The sequence below is a fragment of the Alternaria ethzedia genome (genome assembly GCF_023757985.1).
Source record: "Alternaria ethzedia strain BMP 0044 chromosome Unknown scaffold_4, whole genome shotgun sequence".
In the NCBI taxonomy this organism is placed as follows: Eukaryota; Fungi; Ascomycota; class Dothideomycetes; order Pleosporales; family Pleosporaceae; genus Alternaria; species Alternaria ethzedia.
The window spans coordinates 438,603-461,153 of NW_026056197.1; the positions used below are offsets into that span (position 1 = coordinate 438,603).

At 53.6% G+C, this 22,551-nt stretch overlaps 7 protein-coding genes across 7 annotated transcripts; 2 read left to right on the forward strand and 5 right to left on the reverse strand.

The window, feature by feature from the left end:
- Positions 1 to 2,117: 2,117 nt before the first annotated feature.
- On the reverse strand, positions 2,118 to 4,187 carry J4E87_002275 (uncharacterized protein; the record flags this gene model as incomplete). The annotated part of the gene is made up of 2 exons (XM_049373913.1): positions 2,118 to 3,771; positions 3,820 to 4,187. The coding sequence occupies 2 exons, from the start codon at positions 4,185 to 4,187 to the stop codon at positions 2,118 to 2,120; spliced, it is 2,022 nt and encodes a 673-aa protein (XP_049236053.1).
- A 1,968-nt stretch (positions 4,188 to 6,155) lies between these two features.
- J4E87_002276 (uncharacterized protein) lies at positions 6,156 to 9,221 on the reverse strand (the record flags this gene model as incomplete). The annotated part of the gene is made up of 1 exon (XM_049373914.1): positions 6,156 to 9,221. One exon carries the CDS (start codon positions 9,219 to 9,221, stop codon positions 6,156 to 6,158), a length of 3,066 nt encoding a protein of 1,021 aa, XP_049236054.1.
- A 2,543-nt stretch (positions 9,222 to 11,764) lies between these two features.
- On the forward strand, positions 11,765 to 12,764 carry J4E87_002277 (uncharacterized protein; the record flags this gene model as incomplete). The annotated part of the gene is made up of 2 exons (XM_049373915.1): positions 11,765 to 12,042; positions 12,089 to 12,764. 2 exons carry the CDS (start codon positions 11,765 to 11,767, stop codon positions 12,762 to 12,764), a joined length of 954 nt encoding a protein of 317 aa, XP_049236055.1.
- Positions 12,765 to 14,186: 1,422 nt separating this feature from the next.
- J4E87_002278 (uncharacterized protein) lies at positions 14,187 to 15,420 on the forward strand (the record flags this gene model as incomplete). Its single annotated transcript, XM_049373916.1, has 2 exons — positions 14,187 to 14,235; positions 14,306 to 15,420. The coding sequence occupies 2 exons, from the start codon at positions 14,187 to 14,189 to the stop codon at positions 15,418 to 15,420; spliced, it is 1,164 nt and encodes a 387-aa protein (XP_049236056.1).
- A 513-nt stretch (positions 15,421 to 15,933) lies between these two features.
- On the reverse strand, positions 15,934 to 16,786 carry J4E87_002279 (uncharacterized protein; the record flags this gene model as incomplete). Its single annotated transcript, XM_049373917.1, has 3 exons — positions 15,934 to 15,984; positions 16,023 to 16,689; positions 16,746 to 16,786. 3 exons carry the CDS (start codon positions 16,784 to 16,786, stop codon positions 15,934 to 15,936), a joined length of 759 nt encoding a protein of 252 aa, XP_049236057.1.
- A 496-nt stretch (positions 16,787 to 17,282) lies between these two features.
- On the reverse strand, positions 17,283 to 17,937 carry J4E87_002280 (uncharacterized protein; the record flags this gene model as incomplete). The annotated part of the gene is made up of 2 exons (XM_049373918.1): positions 17,283 to 17,808; positions 17,858 to 17,937. 2 exons carry the CDS (start codon positions 17,935 to 17,937, stop codon positions 17,283 to 17,285), a joined length of 606 nt encoding a protein of 201 aa, XP_049236058.1.
- A 749-nt stretch (positions 17,938 to 18,686) lies between these two features.
- Positions 18,687 to 22,467, reverse strand: ARG4 (argininosuccinate lyase; the record flags this gene model as incomplete). Its single annotated transcript, XM_049373919.1, has 6 exons — positions 18,687 to 18,791; positions 18,843 to 20,207; positions 20,255 to 20,451; positions 20,506 to 20,522; positions 20,581 to 22,072; positions 22,128 to 22,467. The coding sequence occupies 6 exons, from the start codon at positions 22,465 to 22,467 to the stop codon at positions 18,687 to 18,689; spliced, it is 3,516 nt and encodes a 1,171-aa protein (XP_049236059.1).
- Positions 22,468 to 22,551: the final 84 nt, after the last annotated feature.

A 22,551-nucleotide genomic window follows, 5' to 3' on the forward strand; every position in this document is an offset into this window, starting at 1 on the left:
AGAGAGCTTGTCATGCTGGTGAAAGCGGCCGAATTGCTTCGTTTTGATTGCCTGGGAGCTTCCATGTCGCTGACTACCGCCAACTTCGACGTGTAACCAGCTTTTTCCCCTCTCCCAGACTGCCAGCCACACCAGCCATCGCCAACGCGCAAGCAGGCGAAAGAGTTTGACTTCAGAAGAGGCCCGTTTCGCAGTGCCACGCAACATCTCTCCACTGCTACTCGCTTGTGCGCACCTTATCGCGACGCCAGCAAACGCCTCCCGCCAGTGGCCGTGCGACTAGCAACCATAGTGCCAGGGGCAGGTCCGTCACCATTCGATCGCCTCAAGCCCGTCCATAACGCATGCAGATCGTTGCCCGGTACAGCTGGCGGCCCTATGCATCCCTCACAGTTATTGTTGGCAGCAGTTTGCCTGCGCACCGCTGTCTGATCGTGTTTCGTCTGCTGGCCTGCGATGCTGCTTCGTTTTTACTATCCTTAGCAACAGGTGCCTGGGATTGCTCATAGCCATGCTCGGCAGCTGCATCGGTTTTGTTGAATCCCGTGATCGTGGGTGCGGTGACGCGTGTCCCTTGCCCTTGTTTTCGCTCTGGTCGCTAACGCGCAATCAATCAATCGATCAATGCTGCCAGCACTTCGGTCCTCTCCTTCCCTCTCCTGATGATCCATCCCCGTCCCTTGCAGCTTGCTTCTAAGTAAGGAACATTTGCCACCAACACTAAACCATCTGTTCCATGGCCCGAGGAAACCCCCCAAGAATCTCGATTGAAACCCCATGCAAACACAATATATTGAAACAAACAACGTGCAATCTGTACCTACATGTCGACGCATTCACCGGCAAATGCGAGCAAAAGGCTAAAGGGAATGAAGCGCACGGCCAGAAACACCCCAGTCCCCCCATCTCCGGACTTTTCACCAGCATGCAAGGACCACGCTCGTAATCTCGTTTCGCAACGACGATTGCTTGCCGCTGCCGTAATACGTGATAAGGATTCAAGGAGAAGGAGATCATGACGTCGTCATATGCTCTCCTTCCCATCTCGTGTTTGACGTATTCTCCATCTCGTCGCAACAACATGGTGTGGATGGGTGCGCCGGCGCAACTACGGAAAGACGGCCATGGAAGCACACTGAAGGAGAGTGCCTGCAAATCTTGCGCCTGCAGATTGTTCGGCGAAAAAGCCGCGAAAGCTTTCGGGAAGATTCCTTTCACCCTGTCCACACATCAGGTCCGACGCTACGACTTGCATTTGACAAGCTGCACTTGCGCAGGTCCCAATGTCGTAGACATCTGCACAAGACACGACTGACACCAGACACCCAGCCTTGTTGCTGCGGTTCCCAAGCTGCCAACTGTACAGTACACCGGTGTAGCGCCGGCGACCCGAAGTTCAGGCAGCTGTCACCGCCAAACCGCCGCGCGCATCGTGGAGAAAAAGCGGGTGGGTGATAGTTGCCCGGGCTACCACCCAGCCTGCCCTTTTCCAATTACCACGTCCTGCCACCATGGCTGACCGCTGAAACCAAGCGTGTACCGAAACCTGTGAAGGTTTGCGGTAAGGTTTCTTCAGGTGCGCCGCCAACTGCAGGTGTCCGTCCGCCTATCTGCTGTGTCATCCCGAGGTGTCGCTCGTGAAACCAGAGGCCGTTGTTTGGGTTGCGCCCGGGGCTAGGCGCCGGTGGCTGTCTTGTTGGCTGGGTCGAACAGCCGAACAGAGGTTTTCTGTCCAAGCGACTGCTGTGCGTGCACAACTTTATGTATGCATGCTCAACATCGGTCACGACTGCACGTCGTGTATCAGAGAAGCTTAGCCGGGCGCGTTTATATTACTTCTGATCGAGTTCAACAATGCACCGAGATTCTGTCAATGATTGCTTTTGCCGCGCCGCTCTCCTCATCAAACTCAACAACTCAGGCCGGGAACGGAAACGGTCTGGATGGGTCCAAGAACATACTTGTCATAACGATCTTCATTATATGTATCATGGTACAACCTCTGCGTCGAGCGCAAGACGATAGAAACGCCTTTGTAATGCTAAAAAGAACGATAACGCTAATAATCAACATTTTATCCATCGGATCTACAACGAAACTTCAAATTCGTAGCTCCACTAGAGCTGCTTCTCCCGCGTAATTTCATCCGCCGAGTCACTTTCCGACACCGTCTTGGGTGCCATCATGGGCTCAGGGCCGTGCGATGAGCCAGGTGTGGTACGCTTGAAGTAGTTGTGCACGTCGGCGTGGTCGTCCTCGTCCGCCTCAACACCTTCCCAACCATTCTTCTCAGAGAACTTGTGCTGTTGGCGTTCGACCCAATCTGTGCGCATCTCAGCGATCTTCTGCTCGTAGTCGAGCTTGGCATCGTAGTCCTTGTGCTGGCCGCGGAAACGCTCCCACCAGGACATGTGCTTCCAGTGGACGGCAATACCGTGGTAGTCGTGCTCCTTGCCGGCGCGAATGTAAGCCCAGCGACGCTCTTGCTCCTTGAGATCCAGACCAGTGGTGTCTGGGAGGAAAAGCAGAGTAAGGAGAGCACCGACGAGACCGAACCAGGGGACAAAGTAGAACTTGGTCTGGGTGTCGATGTAGTTGTACAGGACGGCAGCGAGCAGGGCACCCGCCTTACCGCAAGCAGCGCTGAATCCGTGGGCAGTGGCGCGGACGGGTGTGGGGAAGACCTCGGCAGCGACGAGGAAAGTGACACTGTTGGGTCCGAACTGGTTGAAGAAGGAGGACAAGAAGTACATGGCCTGGAAACCGTGAATGTTCTCGGGTTTGGTGAAGTATTCAAAGGCGAAACCGGGAATCATGAAGAGGACGAAGTCAGCCAGGAAACCAACGATCATCATCCATTTGCGGCCGTACAACTTGTTGTCGATGAGCAGGGAAGCGAGGTAGTAGCCACATAGCGATACACCGACGTTGATCAAGTTGTATAACCAGCCGGTCATGACGGACTTGTTGCCAGGCGTAATGATGTCGATGAACTGGTTCTGGAAGAGCTTGTTACCGTAGAAGAAAACATCGTTGGCGAACCAAGCACCCGCAGTGGCTAGGACACGGGGCCCGAAATACGTGAAGGTGAGCTTCAAGGACTGGACGTCGTAGCCGGTGACGTTGGACTTCTTCTTAGACAGCGCGAGCTGCTTTGAGGCAGACTTCATCTTGTAGTAACGGAAGTAGACGAGCCAGAGTGTGCCGACAGCGGGGATAGCGAAGGACACGCGGTAGGTCCACTGAGCCAAGGTTTTCGAGTACGGGGGCGATGATCCACCGTGGAAGATGAGGAGCAAGATGATCAAAATGACCTGGTTGAAGAATTGTCCCCAACCTTGCATCAGGAAAGCACTAGTGACTTTCCTACCACGGTGAAGACGGTCGTCCTTGGTGGACACCTTGCCAGAGCCAACGGCGTTCTCCATACCGGCAGTTGCAGTCATCGGGTATTCGCCTCCGACACCGATACCGTAGAAGAAGAGAGCCCAGACATAGCAGATGACCCATCCGTTCTGGGTAACACCCCAAGCCGCGGTGAGCATGAGAAGACCGACAAACATGATGACGGCGTCCTGGATAAGACCAAAGCGACGACCGAGCCAGTCACCAATAATGCCAACAAGGATCTGACCGACAATGATACCACAGATCTCTAGGTAGTCCACAGCCTGGAGCCAGGTCTTGTCGCAGATCTCGTGATCATTCCAGCATTCTGGGAAAGCAGCCTGGAAGAGAGGCCTGACGTTACCAATAGAGAAGAGCACGTATCTATATTATTGTCAGTAATGATCCAAGCTACAGTATCGTAGAACTTACCCCTCGAGACCAAGACCAGCACCGGGGATCACACATGTGCGGAAGTAGTGGCCCATAGGCGCAAGCGGGTCCTTCTTGAACATATCCCAGAAATAGCTCGCTTCGGCTTTCGCTTCAGCTTTGTCGACTTGGCCGATGAACTTGACCCGTTGACCCAGGGGCAGATCTGCCCAGTAGGTGCCGTTGGCATTGTAGAGGTCGTCCGGGTGCAACAGCGCATGGAATACGCTCGATTCATTTTCGCTCATGTCATTCCGGATGTCAATGTCTTGAGTTGCTTGGTGCTCGCCAGTCATGTTGGGTCCATGGGGTGCAGCGATGCCATAATCCCGGAGGGAAGGTGGCGTAGGATCGCGAAGTTCCGGCATTGCAGCAAGTTCACGAGAATCGAGGCGATCTCGTTGTTGTATGCTGATGGTGGGGATGGCTGGTGAAAGCGTTGCCCAGAAGCGCGGGTCCTAGTGAAGCTTATATGCGCTTTGGTAGTAATGCAAGAATGCTGAGTGTCCCACAGGGATACCGATCACCCGGTGGTGTCTGTAGCGCGAGTAGTCCCACGTACAATGCAGAACAGTACCACGTTCGATGGGGTGGCCTCTGAGTGGTGGATGGGATCTGCGATTCAGCACGCTGCCAGATCCTAGTACTAGCCGGACGGTCCGATGACGAAACCGACTCCGGGGAGTGTGTATGCGCTGATTGATGATGAATACGCGCCTTCACGTGGTGGCAGTGCGCTTTTTTGTTCTTGAGGGTCGCAGTACGTAAGAACTGAGGGTCAGAGGGTCCCACGCGTTCAGCCGGGAGGCAGAGAAGAGGCAGGGGCGCAAAGAGAGCGCGAACTTGGGTGAACAAAGTTGAGCATTTCGCAAGACGCCGATGCTACCAGGCTATATAAGGGACCACGGATGGGAAGAAAATTCTAGTGTAGAGACCGTCGCTTCCGGCGGGGGCATAACGTTACGGACGCGAGTATGCTACGAGTTTGGAGGGCCCACCCAGTCCGGAAGGAGCTCACGCGACAGCAAATCCCAGCCATTTCGGCACAAGCAGCAGCCTCTAATTGGGCCGAGAGCGAGCGCATCTGCTATGTGCCTTGCTCTATGCCCCATAGTGCTAGAGATTGTCTTTCTGAAAGACCCTTTTTGTGCCATAGACATCCGCCCAGTCCCCAGATTTCCGGTGTAACCAAGGTTTACTTCGCGATAGCTGCTGGAGCGATGACGTTTTGGACAAGCCTTTTGCGGGCTTGGACAAGCACCACCAAGCCTGCGATCAGGAGGCATGGCAACAGATCAATTGCCCAGGCCGCCCGCGCCATTGACGCACTTTGACCCGCGTCGCCACTACTTTGCACGTACGAGGCGACGAAAGGTCTTCAAAGGATGAGGCGCTGGAGGGCCAATGAGAAAGCCGCACAGAGAACGTGGGCGAGATCAGTGGACATGGCGGGGTCCAAGAATCTGGGCCGTGCAGGGCTGCTAGACCGCCTAGCCGCATGCATCCTCGTCAGTTCTGCGGAGTATCCACACTTCCTCCGCTGCCATCCTCCCACGTCCCTATCAACTCCAATAACGCTGGCCAAGTGACATCGCCCTTATTATCTCCGAACGTATTGGGGTACGTGCTGCCGCCTGACAGACGCATATCCGAGGAAATCTCTGTTGCTTACTCCCGAAGTGGGACTACAAAGAACGACTTTCATATCCGAGGATTCGTCTCGAACGGCCACGGCAGTAGAGTCGGGATGATGGACCTGTCGTTGATTCTGCAGGAAAATGCAATATCAACCCTGCCATGCAAACACCGGCATGATGTCTTTGCCACTACCACCAGCGTAATCATTCTCTCTTCACCCAATACACACATACGATACTCGGCATTTCAGCTCTCAAAACACAAGGCCCAGGATGTCAGCGGAGATGCCACGGTACCATCCGACGGTACTGCACAGTATCCACAATCCCTCGAAATGGCTCGCCGAGCCGCATGTGGACCAAACACATACTTAAACTACGGCTACAGCTAGGCTTAGCGACCATGCACGGTGGAGTTGAACTGTTCGGTGTTTGAGTTTTGATATCAATACGTATTAACTAGAGATCCAAGCTAAGGATATTTTTATACAAGAAAGCCATCCAGTGGGTAAGTATTATAATCGAGCTTACTCCGGTCGCCGACGAGAGAGGCTGCAATTTTGATAACAAAAGTGAGAGACATGAAAAGGCGCAGTATCTTCTATGCGCAAAAGCCAAACGCTATGCAAGTTCCATCAACCTGGAAGTGTTCGTTCGACAAAGGAAAACTCATGACTGGGGTCCCGAGTGAGTGGACCCTTAACTCAACCAGTTCTGCCACTGGCATCGGCAGCCGCCAGTCCCACCGTCGATGGGTCCGCTGACACTTCCTTGTCCCTGCGTGCCCTTGACAAGGTTGCCTCCGAACCCGCGGTCTTCAAACTGGAACGACTTTTTCGACTCTTCGTCTTTGATGGAGCCGTCGTCCTCCATTTCGTAGCAATAAAGGTTCTTTTTCGATGGGTCGCCGCCGTGACGGTCCATAGTGACAGTGACTGGGTAAGGGAAGGTGCCTGGCCGCTTGAACACGTCTGATGCGCCTGAGGCCGAGTTCTGTAGCAGTGGCTTGCTTTCTTTGCTGCGTGTCCAGATCTGTACCAGGAAGCGTGTCTGCGAGTACGTACACCTCAGTTTCGCGGCGTCCTTTGCACTCCCTCCGTCGACGTCTGCAGGGTTGCCGCCACGGTTGGTGCCGTTGATCTGCTTCAAGAAAATGGAGCGATCGAAGTAGTTGTAGAAGCCGTAGTGCTCGTTATCCTTTCCGCGGTTGTACAGTCGTAGAGGCTGCGCAGATGGGAAAGGCAGCAAGTTTGCAGGAGCGGCAGTTCCGTCAGATGCCAACATCGGCGGTGGGATCGCCGCGGTAATGTTTGTCGGATCGCTCGCATCGGCACGCTTCATTAGTCGCGATGAGGTGACAGTAGGATCTTGCATGCTGATGAACAGGCCAGTCTCCTCACCCTCGAATGGCGCAGAATTGCCGTCAGTGGTCTGTCCCAGAAAACTCATGTCAGCAGTCGATGGAGGCGCAGGAGATGGCGAAGGTGCAGCACGTGCACGTAGCAGTGATCGGATGAAAGCACCAGCAGAGACTGCATTTGCCGCCCTCTTTGCTCGTTGAGACTTTGGTAATTCAGCCGCACTGCCATTCTCAAACGTGATTTCGATCTTGAAGTTCGGTTGGTCGGGCTTGTTCGGCTCAACGGACTGCTGAAGCTCTTTCGGTAGTGCACAGCTCCACAACGTCGTAGGCGCAACGCAGCCGCTTTCTTCCTCTACAGCTTCGGGTTGCGCAACAGTCAAAATGCCCGTTGGTATGGGAGGGTAGTCGGTCAGGTTGAGCCACTGGTTGCCGACATCTGCGCTTGGCTGAGTTGCCGTGGGCTTGTCGTCGTTGCCCTTCCTGAGGAGGACCACGATTAGAGGGATGATGATTGCCAATAGTATGAGGAAGACCAGACAACAGCAACAGCCCCAGAAACAGATGCCTCGCTTCTTTTTCTTCTCCTTTGTGCCATCCTGGTTCTTTTGGATTGTCTTCTTCCCAAACGGCCAAAGGCTCATCATGTTGCAGACTTTGCGATGCTTCTTTCGTGATTTGAGATCAGGTGAAGACGCTTGTGAGCTGGAACGACTGACGTTATCGTAGCTCCAGTGTGAGGCCTTCTGGGCGAACTTGGGTGGCGGCGCAAATACCGGCAAGCTCTGCTGTGAGTTGTTGGCATTGGCGGATGGAGACACTCCCCTCTTCACTTGTTGTGCTGGCGCTGACGTGTGCAAGTTCTGTGCAGGCGGTGGGTAATTAGCTCGAACGGAATAGTTGTCCGGCATCGGTCGCCTATCTTGCAGTTCAATGTTGACGTTGATCTGCCGTGGCTCCTCGATCTGACGGGGCATCAATACAGTTCCGATGGCGGCCGTACCAACAACTGGCGAGGCTGACATAGTAGAAAGTGGCGACGTGACACCGCGATGAGGATCAGAAGGTGGTTCTTGCGACGAGTAGGCTAAGGCCTTCTCCGATTCTGCTTCCATTGAAACGCTGGATCCTGTGGCCGCCGTGGTGTTGGACGTGTTCGGAAGTGGCACTGATTCGTTTGCCTTTCGGGTACCATAATGGAAAGGGACCATCGGCACGTCTGGTGTTCGGTCCCCACCACGTTCGGTCCAGGTTGACGATTTTGGTGTCATAACAAATGGGGTTGTGATGACATTCCACCAACCTTGTGATCGTCGTGGAGTGGGCACCATAGATGTGTCAATAGCCAGAGAGTTCTCTACGGTTCTTTCTCTTAGAGGTGTTTCGTCCTCTTCGAAGACGGTACTGGTAGACATTATACGATCCTTCCTTTTAGCGTCATCGTCTTCTTCTTCAAAGGCAGTCCCCGCTGAATCCAAAGTGTCGTTCCTGGCGTGACCAGTCGCTCCTTGCATGTCTCTGGATGCGCTAGGGACTGGTGCCTGCGACATACCAGCCGGCAGAGCTGGGACTGGAGGAACGTTCGAGCTCGCGAAAGTCGATTGGTATCGAGAGTAAATGCTCGGCGTATAATCGGATTCTGTAAAGGGCGTATCTGGGGACCAAACGGACTTCACTGCTGCGGGAGTGATGATAATGCTTGGTGTCACAAGAGTAGCGTCACTACCAGCGCGCGGTCGGTTGGCTTGCAGCGTGCTGAAGTCGGAGATGCTGTCGGTGGGTACCGATATTCCGATTGGGATGCGTCGATCCCAAGGTGATATTTCTTGCCAGGACTTGCCGCCGGGTGTCATCGAAATGGCTGTGTCTAGATCGTTCCGGTCGACGCTGGGCTTCTTCCGATGTGTACTGTTTGGTTGAGGTGTACCCTTGGTGATACCCAAACCCTTGTTCCTGGTCGAAGATCGTCCTAAGCCAAACCATGGCGACCTGCGAACAGACCCGCTTCCTCTCTCTCCACCTTGGGGGAAGACTTGGTGGGGTTCGGTGCCTCTATGTCTTGTAAAGCTCGTGTCGACAGTGATTCCAGGCTTCGCGGGTCTTCCTAGAAGCTCTCGCCGCCGACTCTTCTGCCTTGAAACGCGTCCTGCGAATGATCGCGAGTTGTGTCTTGACGTTCTTCGTTGCGACTCAACATGGGACTCGGTGTCCCACGTTGACCTGTCTGGGTTTGCGCTTCCGTCAAACTCATCGTTGAAGTGCACCGATATTTGTTCTTCTCGATCCACCTGTGCGTCGTATGCGTAAGGATCGCTGTCCGTCTGGTGTGCGGTATTGAATGTCGACCTCGATGATGGCTTGAGAGATAGCTGCTGGCCGAATACGTCTCTCCTCGTCGAGCTCATCGTTGGCGCTATCCGTCGGTGTCTTCCGTCGGTGGGTATTCGATACTAAACGAAGGTGATACCAACAATGGCTTATGTCGGCGTCGAAGTGATTGTGAAGCCGAGACGTTTTGTGGCTGTGCTATTGTTGATGCTATTGTGGAGGTGTCGCGGGGCCCGAAATCTATTACGTGACGACGAAAAAAGAAACCGAGGAAAACGGCATAAAGCAAATGACAGCGAAAACTGTTAAAGAGAGTGATATAAAGGTACGGAAGACGGTAAAGGCGCAACAAAAGGAGAATGGTGAGGCTCTTGCTCTTGGGCGAACACGCAACCCCGGATCTTTACATGGCCATCGATGGCCTTGCCGCCTACCAGGCAAACTGCTGCCATACCGCATAGTGCATAGCTCCGTCACCTAGAGTTCTGCTCCAGCCTGTAATGTGGCAGCACTGGCGACTACGAATGAATGAGTCAAAGCGTGCTGGACGCAACAGGCGTTGTCAACGGGTCCCGAGTGAAGGTGATTGGAGCCACCAGGTGGATCTGCTTCATGAAGAGCGCCATGTATCCAGGCTTTAGGCTCAGTAACCGCCGTGGATTCGCTGGGCTGGAATTGTACAACACTATGCGAAATCTGAGACGCTCCAGAAGCATAGCTGGATGTCGTGTCTAGTGAAAGTTGAGATGGGCCAGTGAGGTGCGAGGACGACGTAACTCAAGCGCCAGATCAATCAGGGCTGCCACCAACCGTTGGACGAGAAAGGCGCCGCCAAGATGGCGCTAGCTAGCCGTCGGTGCGGTCTGTATGCGCCGACCATTTCCCTGTCTACCCTTTGGTGGATGCCTTTATAAGTACCTGCGGAGGCTCTTCTACATTTCATGAGCCTTTCGCAGTCAGTGGTAGCAGTGATGAACTCGTGGAGATTGGGTCAGTGGTGTTCAGCCGAACAGGTGCTTGGGACTCTTCCTCTTTGTACCACCACTATATAGATGCGACTCCATCGCCGATTATAGGTACTCTCGTGAACACACTGTCATGCTGTATAGCATATAGTGATATGCATACCTCTGCGACGTCTACCGTTAGGCGGCCACGGCTTAAGCGTGCACAATGTGGTCAGCCGAAGCTGCGACCACACGTTCGCATTTAACCTTCCGGGACACATGCAAACACACTGCAACGTGCCAAAATCTTTTGGGAAACATCAGACACCTCATTTGGAGTTGCTGGACGCACAACAACTCATGACAGCTGTTATCAAAGTCGGTCTTGCGCGCCTGCTGGCGATGTGGGTGCAGCTATCCGAATACGAACTATTAATATCACCACACGATGCCACAGCTGCTGTATATCAGCGTCTTTCGCGCTCCACGAGACGCATTGAAGCCATACAAGGCCGTAGAGCAGAGGTCTATCGTTGCCGCGGAGTAGATTGGAGTCTTGAAAGGTAGTTAATCCTGGAGGTGCGCTCAAGGCGGAATTAGCGTACTCCTTTTGGATCCACGCCAAGCAGCGAACTCGAAGACCTAGATTGGGTTATCGCCAGACTCCTTTCCAGCAGCTATACACCCCGACGTATTGTAGTATTTTATTGTTTCCCGTCCCTCGTTATATCAATTGCCATTGACGAGACGACAGCCTTGGACGTTGCACCGCATTCTCCCCGACGCTCCTTCCCGCTTCAAGTGCGACCGCCGCGCTCCTGCCGTTCGAGAACTTGGCTACCAGCCGCCAGCTGTCCTCAGTAATACCACAACGCTGCCTCTGCAGTGCCGCACGCTCGAGCAGCTGCCGTCGAATCACATCGGCGACTGTAGCTGACTGTCCCGTCGCCACGACCCTCACGTCGGCGTCGCTCCTCCATCCCACCCGGCCCGTTCAACGCCGCCAAAGTCACGCTGGCTTCCCAATCCTCCTTCTCCGCTTCCAGTGGCCAACGCAGGAGGCGCTCTTCTGCTGCAAGGCAATTGCCGCCCAGTAATATCAACCTTCCGGATAGTGCAGAGTCGCGAAGCAGGTTAGGCACAACCAGCGGTCTTCACGGCCGCTCGCTGGGCGAAGCCTTACCCTCCATTCCTGGCACGCCAGGTGCCTTCGAAATGTCGAGATCGCCTTCGCCTCAGCCAGGCGGATGGTCGAGCCCGGGCTTGAATACCCCATACGATAACAGTGGGCGGACGAGCCCCTACCCGAATGGCTCCTCTTCACACAATGTCACTTGGGCATCGGCTCAACAGCGGAGTGCTGAGGTGAAAGGATACCCCGGCTTCACCCCGAGAAACCAAGGCTTCTTTGGCAAGCACTTTCGCAGAATCTCTACAAGCTTGCCCTTCAACCACGGCGACAAGGAGAAACTAGGTCGTGGGCGGTCGCAAAACAAAGTAATGCGGGCTTTGAATGGCATAGCGTGGACAATATGGCGTCTGCGGAAACGGGTCGCATTGGTACTATTCGTAGTATTCTTCTTCATTTTCTACAATTCAAACACACGTAAGTCGTTACCCCATCCAAGCCCCTCCTCTGGCGATTGGCATTGACAGCTCTAGCCATCCGTCGTATGTACAGACGGTCCGCATGGTTCGGCGGCGGCAGCAAATACGTCGTTATACTCGCAGCGAACCAAGGTGGAGGTGTTATGGAATGGAAGGGTCCCCGCGAATGGGCTATCGAACGCGACAGCGTCAAGAATAAGAAGAAGTACACAAGAAATTGGGGCTACGAATTGGAGATCGTAGACATGAGCACCAAGAAGCGTTATGCGCACGAGTGGAGAGAAAGTTGGGAGAAGGTTGACACCATTCGCAACGCCATGCGCAAGTACCCGCATGCTGAATGGTACGTGCTGCGTGAAGATGATGTGGTCTAGGCTAATAATTCGCAGGTTCTGGTGGCTTGATACGAACACGTTCATTATGGAGCCAACATACTCCCTTCAGAAGCATGTCTTCAAGCAGCTACAAGACGTGACATATCGCGACATCAACGTTTACAACCCCCTCAACATCACCCATCCTCTGACCGATGAATACCTCGACCCCGAGACTCGCTCACCAGTGGGAGACGGCAAGGTCGACTCTGTCAACATGCTCTTACCCCAAGACTGTGGCGGTTTCAATCTGGGCTCATTCATGGTGCGAAGAAGCGCGTGGACCGACAGGCTGCTTGACATCTGGTGGGACCCTGTCGGCTACGAACAAAAACATATGGAGTGGGAGCACAAGGAGCAGGACGCTTTCGAGTACATGTACCAGAATCAGCCCTGGATCAGGCCTCACGTCGCCTTTATCCAGCAACGCCAAATCATGAGTTTCCCACCAGGCGCATGCGGTGAGAATGGCGACAACCCCGATATCCACTACCAAGAGCAAGACCGCGACTTTATGGTCAACATGGCTGGCTGCGAATGGGGTCGCGACTGCTGGGCTGAGATGTACAAGTACCGCCAACTCAGTAACCACCTGAATCGCACACCCTGGGAGAAGTTCAAGGACGGTATTTCGGACTTTTTCAAGAGCAGGACAAAGAAGGAGGAGAAGAAAGAAGAGAAGAAGAACTAGAGATTTCACGAAACATGGGGGTTGGTCTGGATGAACTGGAACGCATTTCGATATATTTTGGATTTCCCTAAGCCTGCGGCTCGGCTTACGATTTTGCTATAATACCCGCACGCATAGAGGAGGATGTATGACCGTGGTATGATATCTGCATGGATCGGAGTCGATGTTCCATACCTGTACCATACGAAATTGACTTTCGGCGAACTGGACACCGAGCTGGACGGTGTGTTTGCATCTCATTCGTAGGATCGCTATTTGTATTGCAAGGTCTCCCCAGTTGTTCATACCAAGCCTGTGACGTACTCCAGAAGCAGTATGGGGATCAAGGAAAGGAGAACTTGAACTCGATACAGATGAGCGAACCTACAGTATGCGGTATTGGAGGACGCGAATCTCCTGCAAGGCATGCACGGGAGAGCTGGCCTCCCTTGTCAAGTCCATGTCGAAGAAGAACAAAGTCTACGTGGCGCAACTCGACTCGCTTCACACCCCAGATAATGACGTGATAGATAGCGTGTAGTAAACAAGCGTCGAAGAAGGTGGATTGATGGTCGACTGTATAAACTTTGGCATGGTTGTACGTAGCACTGAGAGATGAGGCTACGCGACTACGCGACCATGTCTTGCACACCGCAGACCACAGGGCAAATGCGCTCAGGAGGTAGATGCGCATGTCCTGGATAAAGGCAGGTGAGCACGTCTAGACTCGCCAGGCTTGGATAGGAAGGGGAGTGAGCGACGTCTGATTCGTCCGTCACCCACACCTACTGCCCATGGTCATACGCCAACGACCAGACGGGACACGGGGTCAGGAACGAGCAGCCGTCTACGTACTCCAACCTCGACCTTGCGATATCTCTCCTTACATCAACTCGTCTCCTTCCGCTTACTACGGTCGCTCTCTGTCGTGTTCCTTCGCGCCCCGCCCAAGGCGATTACCGTGATCTCCGCTTTCCACCCTTCCCCACGAAACGTCATTACGCCCAGACCCTGGCTGTGCGCAAGTTGGGGAGCCAGTCTACATAGCGTCAGCTCGTCCGCGGCCTTATCTCCAACGACGACTCGCAGCGTCGCCGCGACAGGATTCGGTGGCTCTGGGTGCCGTGCCTTGTTTCTGGGCCCCGATAAGCTGTTTCAGAGCTGCGCTGGCCTTTCTTGCTTCCATCAACAAGCTATAGCGTTCCGAGTCCTAACAAAGAACCGAAGTCGGAACGGCCCTTGGGATCCACTTGAGCGCATACCTCCACACCACCGGTCAACCTAAGGCTCGGGGATATAAGGACTATCGCTGAGATCCAGCGCCGCAGAGCTCTTTCCAAGGCTCGGATTTGTGAAGGCTAAGGTGCGATGCACGATCACCGTCCACCGCGAGCAGGCAGACAGAACATAGGGGCCGACGACGCGAACCACCAGGACCAAGCCATGCCGCCTTCTCGACATGTCGCTGCGTCTTCAAGGCAACGCTCAGAGGGTATGACCCCTTCTCTTTCAATACTTCCCTGCATCTGTACGTCGAGCAACAGCTGACACATCGTACACAGAGTCATGGATTGATCTCGCATCGGCGCCTTCGTCCACCTCCCTATCCTCTGCGACCGACGAGATCATCACGACGGGCCTCACGGTGCAGCACGACTCCAACGCTCACAGGCGGCCCAACAGACGCTCACGAGGCGGCGGTCAGTTCTCAATAGGGACTGGACATCGCATCACAACGGGAGGGAACAGCAGCCAGGAGGAGTATGAGGAGAGCGAAAGCGAGTCGGACAGGGTCATGACATCCTCCAACGAGGCCATCGCTCCGTCACCTTTGAGGCAAACTCCGCAGTCGGTCGCGTCTTCGGAGACCATGTCTGAGAGGGAAGATGATGATGATGAGAATGCGACGGCGGTCAACTACCCACGTTCCTCAAGACGGGAGTTCCAGCCACGGCCAAACGCCTTCTCGCACCCGAATAACCAACAAGCTATTCGGTCGCAGTCTGGCACCCTGTACACGCCTCGAAGGAATGCGAGGCCAGCTGGACAGCGACAGCACTCCTACCCTCAGCATAACCCTTACAATGCCATGGCACCCAACTACCAACCCGACCACGACGAGGCCCTCCGCGCCAGCCTATCCACGTTGCTCTCGGCTGCCGCCGCTGTGCGTGGCCTCCCGAAGCCAGGCCAACCGCGCGCGAACACTCCCTCATCCACTCGAGTCGATCCATCCTCCCTCCGCATGGTGCCAGAGTCTGTGGCCTTGGGCAACATATCCGAAGAGGCCGCATCATCCCCATGCAGCACCAGTAGCAGCCCTTCCGAGAAGTCCAAGCGCAAAGCCAGTCCGCCAATAGCCGGTGCTCGCAGCAGCAGCAAGGACCGCCGTACTGTCAAAAAGGCACGCAAGACAACCCCGATGATTGAGGAAATCAGCCCGACGCTGCTTACCTGGGTCGTCAGTGCTGGCGTCGTAGTCCTGGTCAGCGCCATCGGCTTCTCGGCTGGCTATGTCGTTGGCAAAGAGACCGGACATGCTGAGGCGATGGGTCAGATTGGCACCGCAGGTTCCGAGGCCGGACGCTGCGGTAAGGAAGCTGCTGCAGGCATGAAGGGCACTGGCCTCGGCTTGCGGAAGCTACGATGGGGTTCTGGCGCGGGAATCCGCGTCTAAGCATCCACGATAACGGTGACGACATGACATGCATAGCATTTAGCGAACACGAATTTGCAGGTATTGCGGGCGTTTCCATTCTTTTCTACTACGACAGTTTGCATATTGATATCACTCGGCATGGCGCTGGTTTGGCGTTGGGCTTGGTCTGAAAGTCAGGAAGTCTTGGGGTCGTGGCTACGACTCCATGGAAAGTGAGAGGAAAGTTGGTGCTGTTGCATGCACGTATAATGTATTGGATTGCTGGTCTGTTAGCTACGATGGCAGTTATAGACTCAATATAGGCATTTTATTCTTACAATCCATGCGTTGCTATCACGCCAACCTAGGGAAAAACTGAACAGCCTGGAGCCTACGTTGACTTTAGGTCACCTCCTTTGCAAGGTTTTGGGTCAATGTAGTCTGCAGACCTGTTCAGTTTTTCCCTTGTATGAGGTGCTATCAAAATCGGAGCAGCCTGTGAAGTTGTACTCTGCAAGACGTTCATTGACTACAGTTGCAAGTAGGATAGTGTTACTTCTCCATAGGGTCGTCCTCTTCCGCTATAGTCTTGGTGTCCGATGCCTTACTTTTCATAGATGTAGACTCATCGTCATCGCCACCAGTCCCTCGTCCTCAGGCTCAGCTTCTTCGTCGGGCGTTGTCTCTTCGTCGGGCGTTGTCTCTTCATCGGACGTTGTCTCTTCTTCATCCACGTCCGTTTCCCCCTCATCGTCGTCTTCATGCTTCAACGCATTTGTGACTTCAATTGGCTTACGCCGAGTATTCTTCCTAAGCGCCTCGCAAAATGCCTCGCACTCGCGCTCAAGTACATCATCCTCCTGGAGCCAACAGATCAACCTAACGCTTACCCTCTCGAGTCCCAGCATGTTTTTGAACTCCCTGGCGAACATTCTGCTCAAAGTAGTCAAGTTCGGCATACAACCCTTTATGTCGTAGAAGATTATCTCTAGAGCTTTGATGGCTTCGAGCTGGTGCGGTTCTAGCTGTTCAACGATCTTGAAAATCTTTTGGTCGTCTATAATGATTACGTTGTTTTTGAATAGTAGCGTAGAGGTGTCTGAACGGATTTGTCGGCACGTCGATGTGACGTCTAGTAGATCGGTGGGCTCACATCCTTCCGGTTGGTAGTCTGTGTCGCTTGTGCGATAGTGGTGATGTGAGCGACCGAAGTAGACGCTGCCAACCGAGAAGACGTAGTTGTAGATTTTATTTCGGACTTCTCCTGGCAGCTTTAGGAGTGGTGACTCGAGCTGGTTGCGTTGTGTACTGTCAATGTAGTCAGCATGGGGGTTTGTCATGATGACTTCAGCGTTCAGACGTACATTGTATCTGCCTCGGCCATCAGATTTTCTTTATCGGACATGGTTGAGTGCAGGTTATAGGATATCTAGAGTTGCGGAAGAGTGTTAAGTAGACTTTAGGTGTGACAGGGGTAACAGATACAGGGAGGAAGATTTTTGTATCACGCCCGATGTTGATGATCCTGGGTGAATGGATAGGGTGTGACTTCTTTGTCATGTATTACCCTGTGAAGCTCCTACTACAGTGTTGGGGTATCTGCGTAGGCATTCATTCCATCGTCACGTAGGAATGAAGAGCAAGTTGGATATGCGGTTCTGTGTCACCGTTCGCTTCATCAGGCACACGGAATACAAAAGATGGGTGCAAGTGATGTGAAGAGTCCTCGATTTATTCATGTGAATAGCTCCGTCCTCTCCCAGTCAATGAAAGAATACCCTGTTCTATCAATGGCTCAAATAGTTGCCTCTCCACCGCGACCATTGATGTGTTATTCGCCAGCTGGGGTCGTATGAACCCATGTCTTCGACGGCCTCGTGCCGACAGCTAAGAGAAAAAGTTCACCTCTCAAACTCGACCAGGACGTCTACATCGTCTCGACCAAGTCCCTTCTCGATAGTCTCGATTAGACTTCCAGGCTTCAACTGCTCCATGGTTGGACAGCCAAAGACTACCACACACTTTAACCCCTTCAGCGACCTGACCGCTGGCCAATCTTCCCATGCTGTGCCATTACAGGCGTCCCGGTAATGCGCACGTATTGTTGATATGGCCTGGCGCTGAGTGATGTTCAGCCTCTCTATCAGGTCATTGAACGTGAACCTCAGGGCAAGCATGGTGCATAGCTCGAATGGTAGGATCTTGGTCTCCGCGTAGAGCTGCCGAGATACGAGTGTCAAGCCAACGAGTCGATGGAGAGATGTGAACAAGACGGGCGTATTATAAAACATTGCAGCAACGAGGCCTAGTTCCCTGTTTCTGTAGGAGATGCGAAGCTCCATACCACCGAGCGCGTATTCGTAGATCTTGTTCCGTAGCTCAGCAGGTAGGCGAAGAAGAGGTGAGCGCTGGCGGTTCATCTCGGAGCTATACATCGGGTAAGCTTTTATGAAACGTTGTGTTACTTTAAACTTACATGATTTCTGCGGCTTCGCTAGAAAGTCTCTCGCCCGAAGGATCGATGATGGTATCGTAATAAGTTGGCATATTGTCCATGTAGAGTTTGCGCGTTTCGAGGGGTAGCTGTGGGAAGTTGAAGAGTAAGTAGAAGTGGAAGTGACAAGGTAAGTGACAGTGCCAAGACTAGGCTCACCTTCACTCTGGCCAGTGGTCGCACCTGCCTCCCAGAGCCTCTCATTCGCCAAGGAAAATTGAGTAAAGACAAACAAAACGTGGCTTCCAGCACCTCATCCCAGGGCATTCAACCTAGCTGTCGAGATACACAGACAACCCAGAAGACTACATTGCCTCAAGATTTCTCTTAACCCTTTGTTTCATACTAATGTACACGCCAGCGTACCTGTTACTCAAGCAAGCATGCCAGCTGTTTGTTGCTACTATACTGTCGATAGGAGCGTGTATCATCGTCTCAATGGGAAAAGGACGTGAAATGCCCCACGATCTTCTCACGGCATCACAGAACATCCACTTCAGCACAAAATCTGCAAAGATCAGCGGACTGGAGTAGAACTAAATGTATCCTTGACTACCTGACCACATGAGCGGTAAACTTTTCAAGTAGATTGAAAGTAAAAGGAACTGATACAACTCCCGCTGACCGACCCATAGAGCTGATCGCAAGCTGGAAACGCTATACACATGAGAACATAATCTTCATCCCGATCATCCTGTCCCAACATCTTGATCCCACCTGACCCTACATCTGGATATATCTCTTACAATGAACCATTCCTTTTCCCGATAAAACATCAATGATTGCCGTAGTAACCAACAAGATTCTTCCTCTATGGTCGACCACCAACGAAGTCGCTCCATGACCTGACTTCACTTGGGATGCCCTCCTTCTTGGGAAGCTTCTCGCTCATGCATTGAGCGAACAGAACGGCAGTCTATATTGAAGTTAGCTCATCATTTCTTGAATGTCAGGGTGATGGACTTACCTTGGGCTCCATGAATAGCGGAACACCGAAGTCGACCGCGTTCCTCCTCATTACGTAGTCCTCGTCAAACAGGCCACTCGCCCTGTACTTGGCCAGGTTGAAGCAGCCGCGGATGTCGTTCTTCTCAAACACCTCACGGAGTTTCCTCTTGTCATCCTTGGGGAACTCAATGACGTCGACGCTGATGCCCTCGGTGTTCTTCTCCAGAAGCTCCTTGACGTCCTTGTTGGCAGCAAGGAACCTGTAGCCAAGTGCGTGGACGTACTTGGCGATCTGGATAAGGGAGTTCGCGTGGAGCGAACCGGGTGTAACATCACCACCGAAGAGGAGACCCTCACCGGGCTGGGGAAGACGGAAGTTCATCTGCGATTGCGCGGAGGCCCAGTAGGCCTCGACCAGATCCTTACCGAAGCAGGCCATTTCACCAGTAGATGACATCTCTACGCCAAGGTAGGGGTCAGCACCCGCCAACCTAGTCCAGGAGAACTGGGGAACCTTGGTGGCGAGGTAGTTCCTCTCAACGGTCATGAGGTCAGTCGGCTCGGGTACGTCACGGCCGACGAGAGCCTTTGTAGCAACTTCGATGAAGTTGGTACCAAGGACCTTGCTGACGAAGGGGAAAGAACGAGAGGCGCGGAGGTTGCACTCGATGACCTTGAGGTTAGGCTCAGAGCCCTCAACTTCTTCCTTGATGATCTGCATGTTAAAGGGACCAGTGATGTTCCAGGCCTTAGCAACCTTGTCCGCGATCTCCTTGACACGTTCCTGAATGCGCTTGTCGAGGTGGACAGGGGGCAGCACGAGGGTGGCATCTCCGGAGTGAACACCGGCGTTCTCAATGTGCTCACTGACAGCGTGGACAAGGACGTTTCCGTTGGAGGCGACAGCGTCGCAGTCAATCTCTTGAGCGCCGTCGATGAACTGAGTGATGACAACTGGGTGATCGGGCGAGACGTTGGAAGCAGCAAGGAGCTTCTCCTTCAGCTCGTCCTCACCGCGGATGACAGTCATGGCAGCACCTGACAGGACGTATGATGGGCGAACGAGAACTGGGTATCCGACGGAGTTTGCGAACTTCTTTGCTTCCTCATAGGAAGTAAGCTCCTTCCAGGCGGGCTGATCAACACCGATTGAGTCAAGGATGGAAGAGAACTTGTGGCGATCCTCGGCCTTGTCGATGTCGTGAGGGTCGGTTCCGAGAACCTTCGCCTTTCCAGACTCTTGGAGCTTGAGAGCAATGTTCTGGGGAAGTTGGCCACCGACAGAGACGACAACGCCGCTGGCAGTCTCCAACTCGTAGATATCCATGACACGCTCGTAACTGAGTTCTTCGAAGTATAGCTTGTCAGCAACATCGAAGTCGGTCTGGAAAACGGTTAGTTCGGTCCAATGTATGCGTCCATGCAGCCTACAGAGTATGTCTCGGGGTTGTAGTTGATCATGACAGTCTTCTTTCCAAGCTCGTTGAGGGAGCGGGTAGCGTTGACGGCACACCAATCGAACTCGACTGAGCTTCCGATACGGTAGACACCAGATCCCAGAACAATGATGCCATGGTCGTCGAAGGTGACATCGTGAGAGGAAGCGTTGTAAGTGGTGTAGAGGTAGTCTGTAGATTTTTAGCAATGCTCATAAATGTAATGGATAGGCAAGATTTTCGTACTCGTATCCGCTGGAAATCTAGGGTAATGAAGTTAGTATGTGTGTTGCATGAGGTTCAGATAGGGGCATTGCTTACTCTGCAGCCAGTGTGTCAATCTTCTTGACCCATGGCTTGACGCCAAAGCTCTTCCTGCGAGCGCGGACCTCGTCTTCAGTGCTGTTAACGGCCTTGGCGATCTGCTTGTCAGAGAAACCGAGCTTCTTGGCCTTGAGGATGATCTCCTTCTTCAGGCCGAACAGGCTGCCTATCTCCTCAAGCTCGTGTGTGCAGTCGACGATGTTCTGAAGCTTGTGCAGGAACCACTTGTCGATCTTGGTGAGGTCGTGAACCCGGTCGACAGTATAGCCTTCGTGGAACAGCGCCTGACCGACAGCGAGCCATCGGCGATCGGTGGGGTTCTTGAGTTCTTCGTCTAGGCTCTCGCCGTATTTCTCGCCCTGGAAACCGAGGTACTTGGGGTCGACTTGGCGGCAAGCCTTCTGGAAAGACTCCTCGAATGTACGACCGATGGCCATGACTTCACCGACGGACTTCATGGAACTGCCGATGTCGCGCTTGACGTTCTGGAACTTGCTGAGATCCCATCGAGGCATCTTGGTGACAACGTAATCCAAGCTCGGCTCGAAGTTTGCGGTGGTGGTCTTGGTGACGGCGTTGGGCAATTCAGGGAGAGTGTGTCCGAGACCAATCTTGGCCGCGGTGTACGCGAGAGGGTAACCAGTGGCCTTGGATGCCAATGCGGATGAACGAGAAAGACGAGCGTTTACTTCGATGACCCTGTAGTCGAGGCCATCTGGCTGCAGGCAGTATTGCACGTTGCACTCGCCAACGACTCCCAAGTGACGGACGATCTTGATGGACGCAGACCGGAGCATGTGGTATTCCTCGTCGCTGAATGTCTGACTGGGCGAAACGACGATACTGTCACCAGTGTGCACACCAAGAGGGTCGAAGTTCTCCATGTTGCAGACCGTGATGCAGTTGTCGCTTGCGTCGCGCACAACCTCATACTCAGCCTCTTTCCAGCCCTTGAGGGACTTCTCGACCAAGATCTGGGGTGAAAGTGTGAGGGAACGAGCTGACAAGTTCTTCAACTCCTCAGGGTTGTTCGCAAAACCTGAACCGAGACCACCGAGCGCATAAGCAGCACGGACGATAATGGGGTATCCGACCTTCTCGGCAGCGTCCAGTGCCTCGTCGACAGTGGAAACGGCAATCGACTTGGCGATGGGAATGTTGATCTCGTCGAGCGCGCGCGCGAAGAGGTCACGATCTTCACTGGTCTTCAAAGTCTGGACGCTGGTTCCGAGCACCTTGACGCCGTACTTCTCGAAGATACCCTTGGCATCCATCTGTACACCAAGGTTCAGTGCAGTCTGTCCACCGAAGCTGAGGAAGATGCCATCGGGCCTCTCCTTCTGGATGACATATTCGGCGTATTCGGGAGTTACAGGCAGGTAGTAGATTTCGTCGGCGAGCACGTGGGATGTTTGGATGGTAGCAATATTAGGGTTGAGAAGAACAGACTTGACGCCAGCTTCCTTCAGGGCCTTGAGTGCTTGCGAACCTGATGTTTGGTTAGCATGGCGCAAGTTTGCGTGTGCGTGAGAATGTATGCGCACCTGAGTAATCGAACTCTCCGGCTTGACCAATGCTGAGACCACCGCTACCAATAACTAGGACTTTCTTGACATCGACCAAGTTCTGCGCGCCAGAAATGACGCCGCTCTTCAGGTATGCCTCTGCATTAGGCGCAGTCTGTGTCTTATTCCATGTCGACGCGACCTTTGTGAATGCCCGCAGCTGCCGGAGGGCGGCAGGTGACTCTGTGCTGGAGCGGAGCGAAGTCAACGGCCGAGCACTTCGGGTTGTGAAACTTCGAGAGTATGTGGAAGGAGCAATAGAGCGGGTGTGACCTGTAAGGGAAGGTACGCGACGTGCTAGACGTCCGCAGAGAGCCATTTGCAGGCAGTCAAGCAACTGGGTAGCTTCGGGCTCGACAAAGGATGAGGATGGAGGGTTAGGCGTCGAACGCGCGGGAGGAAG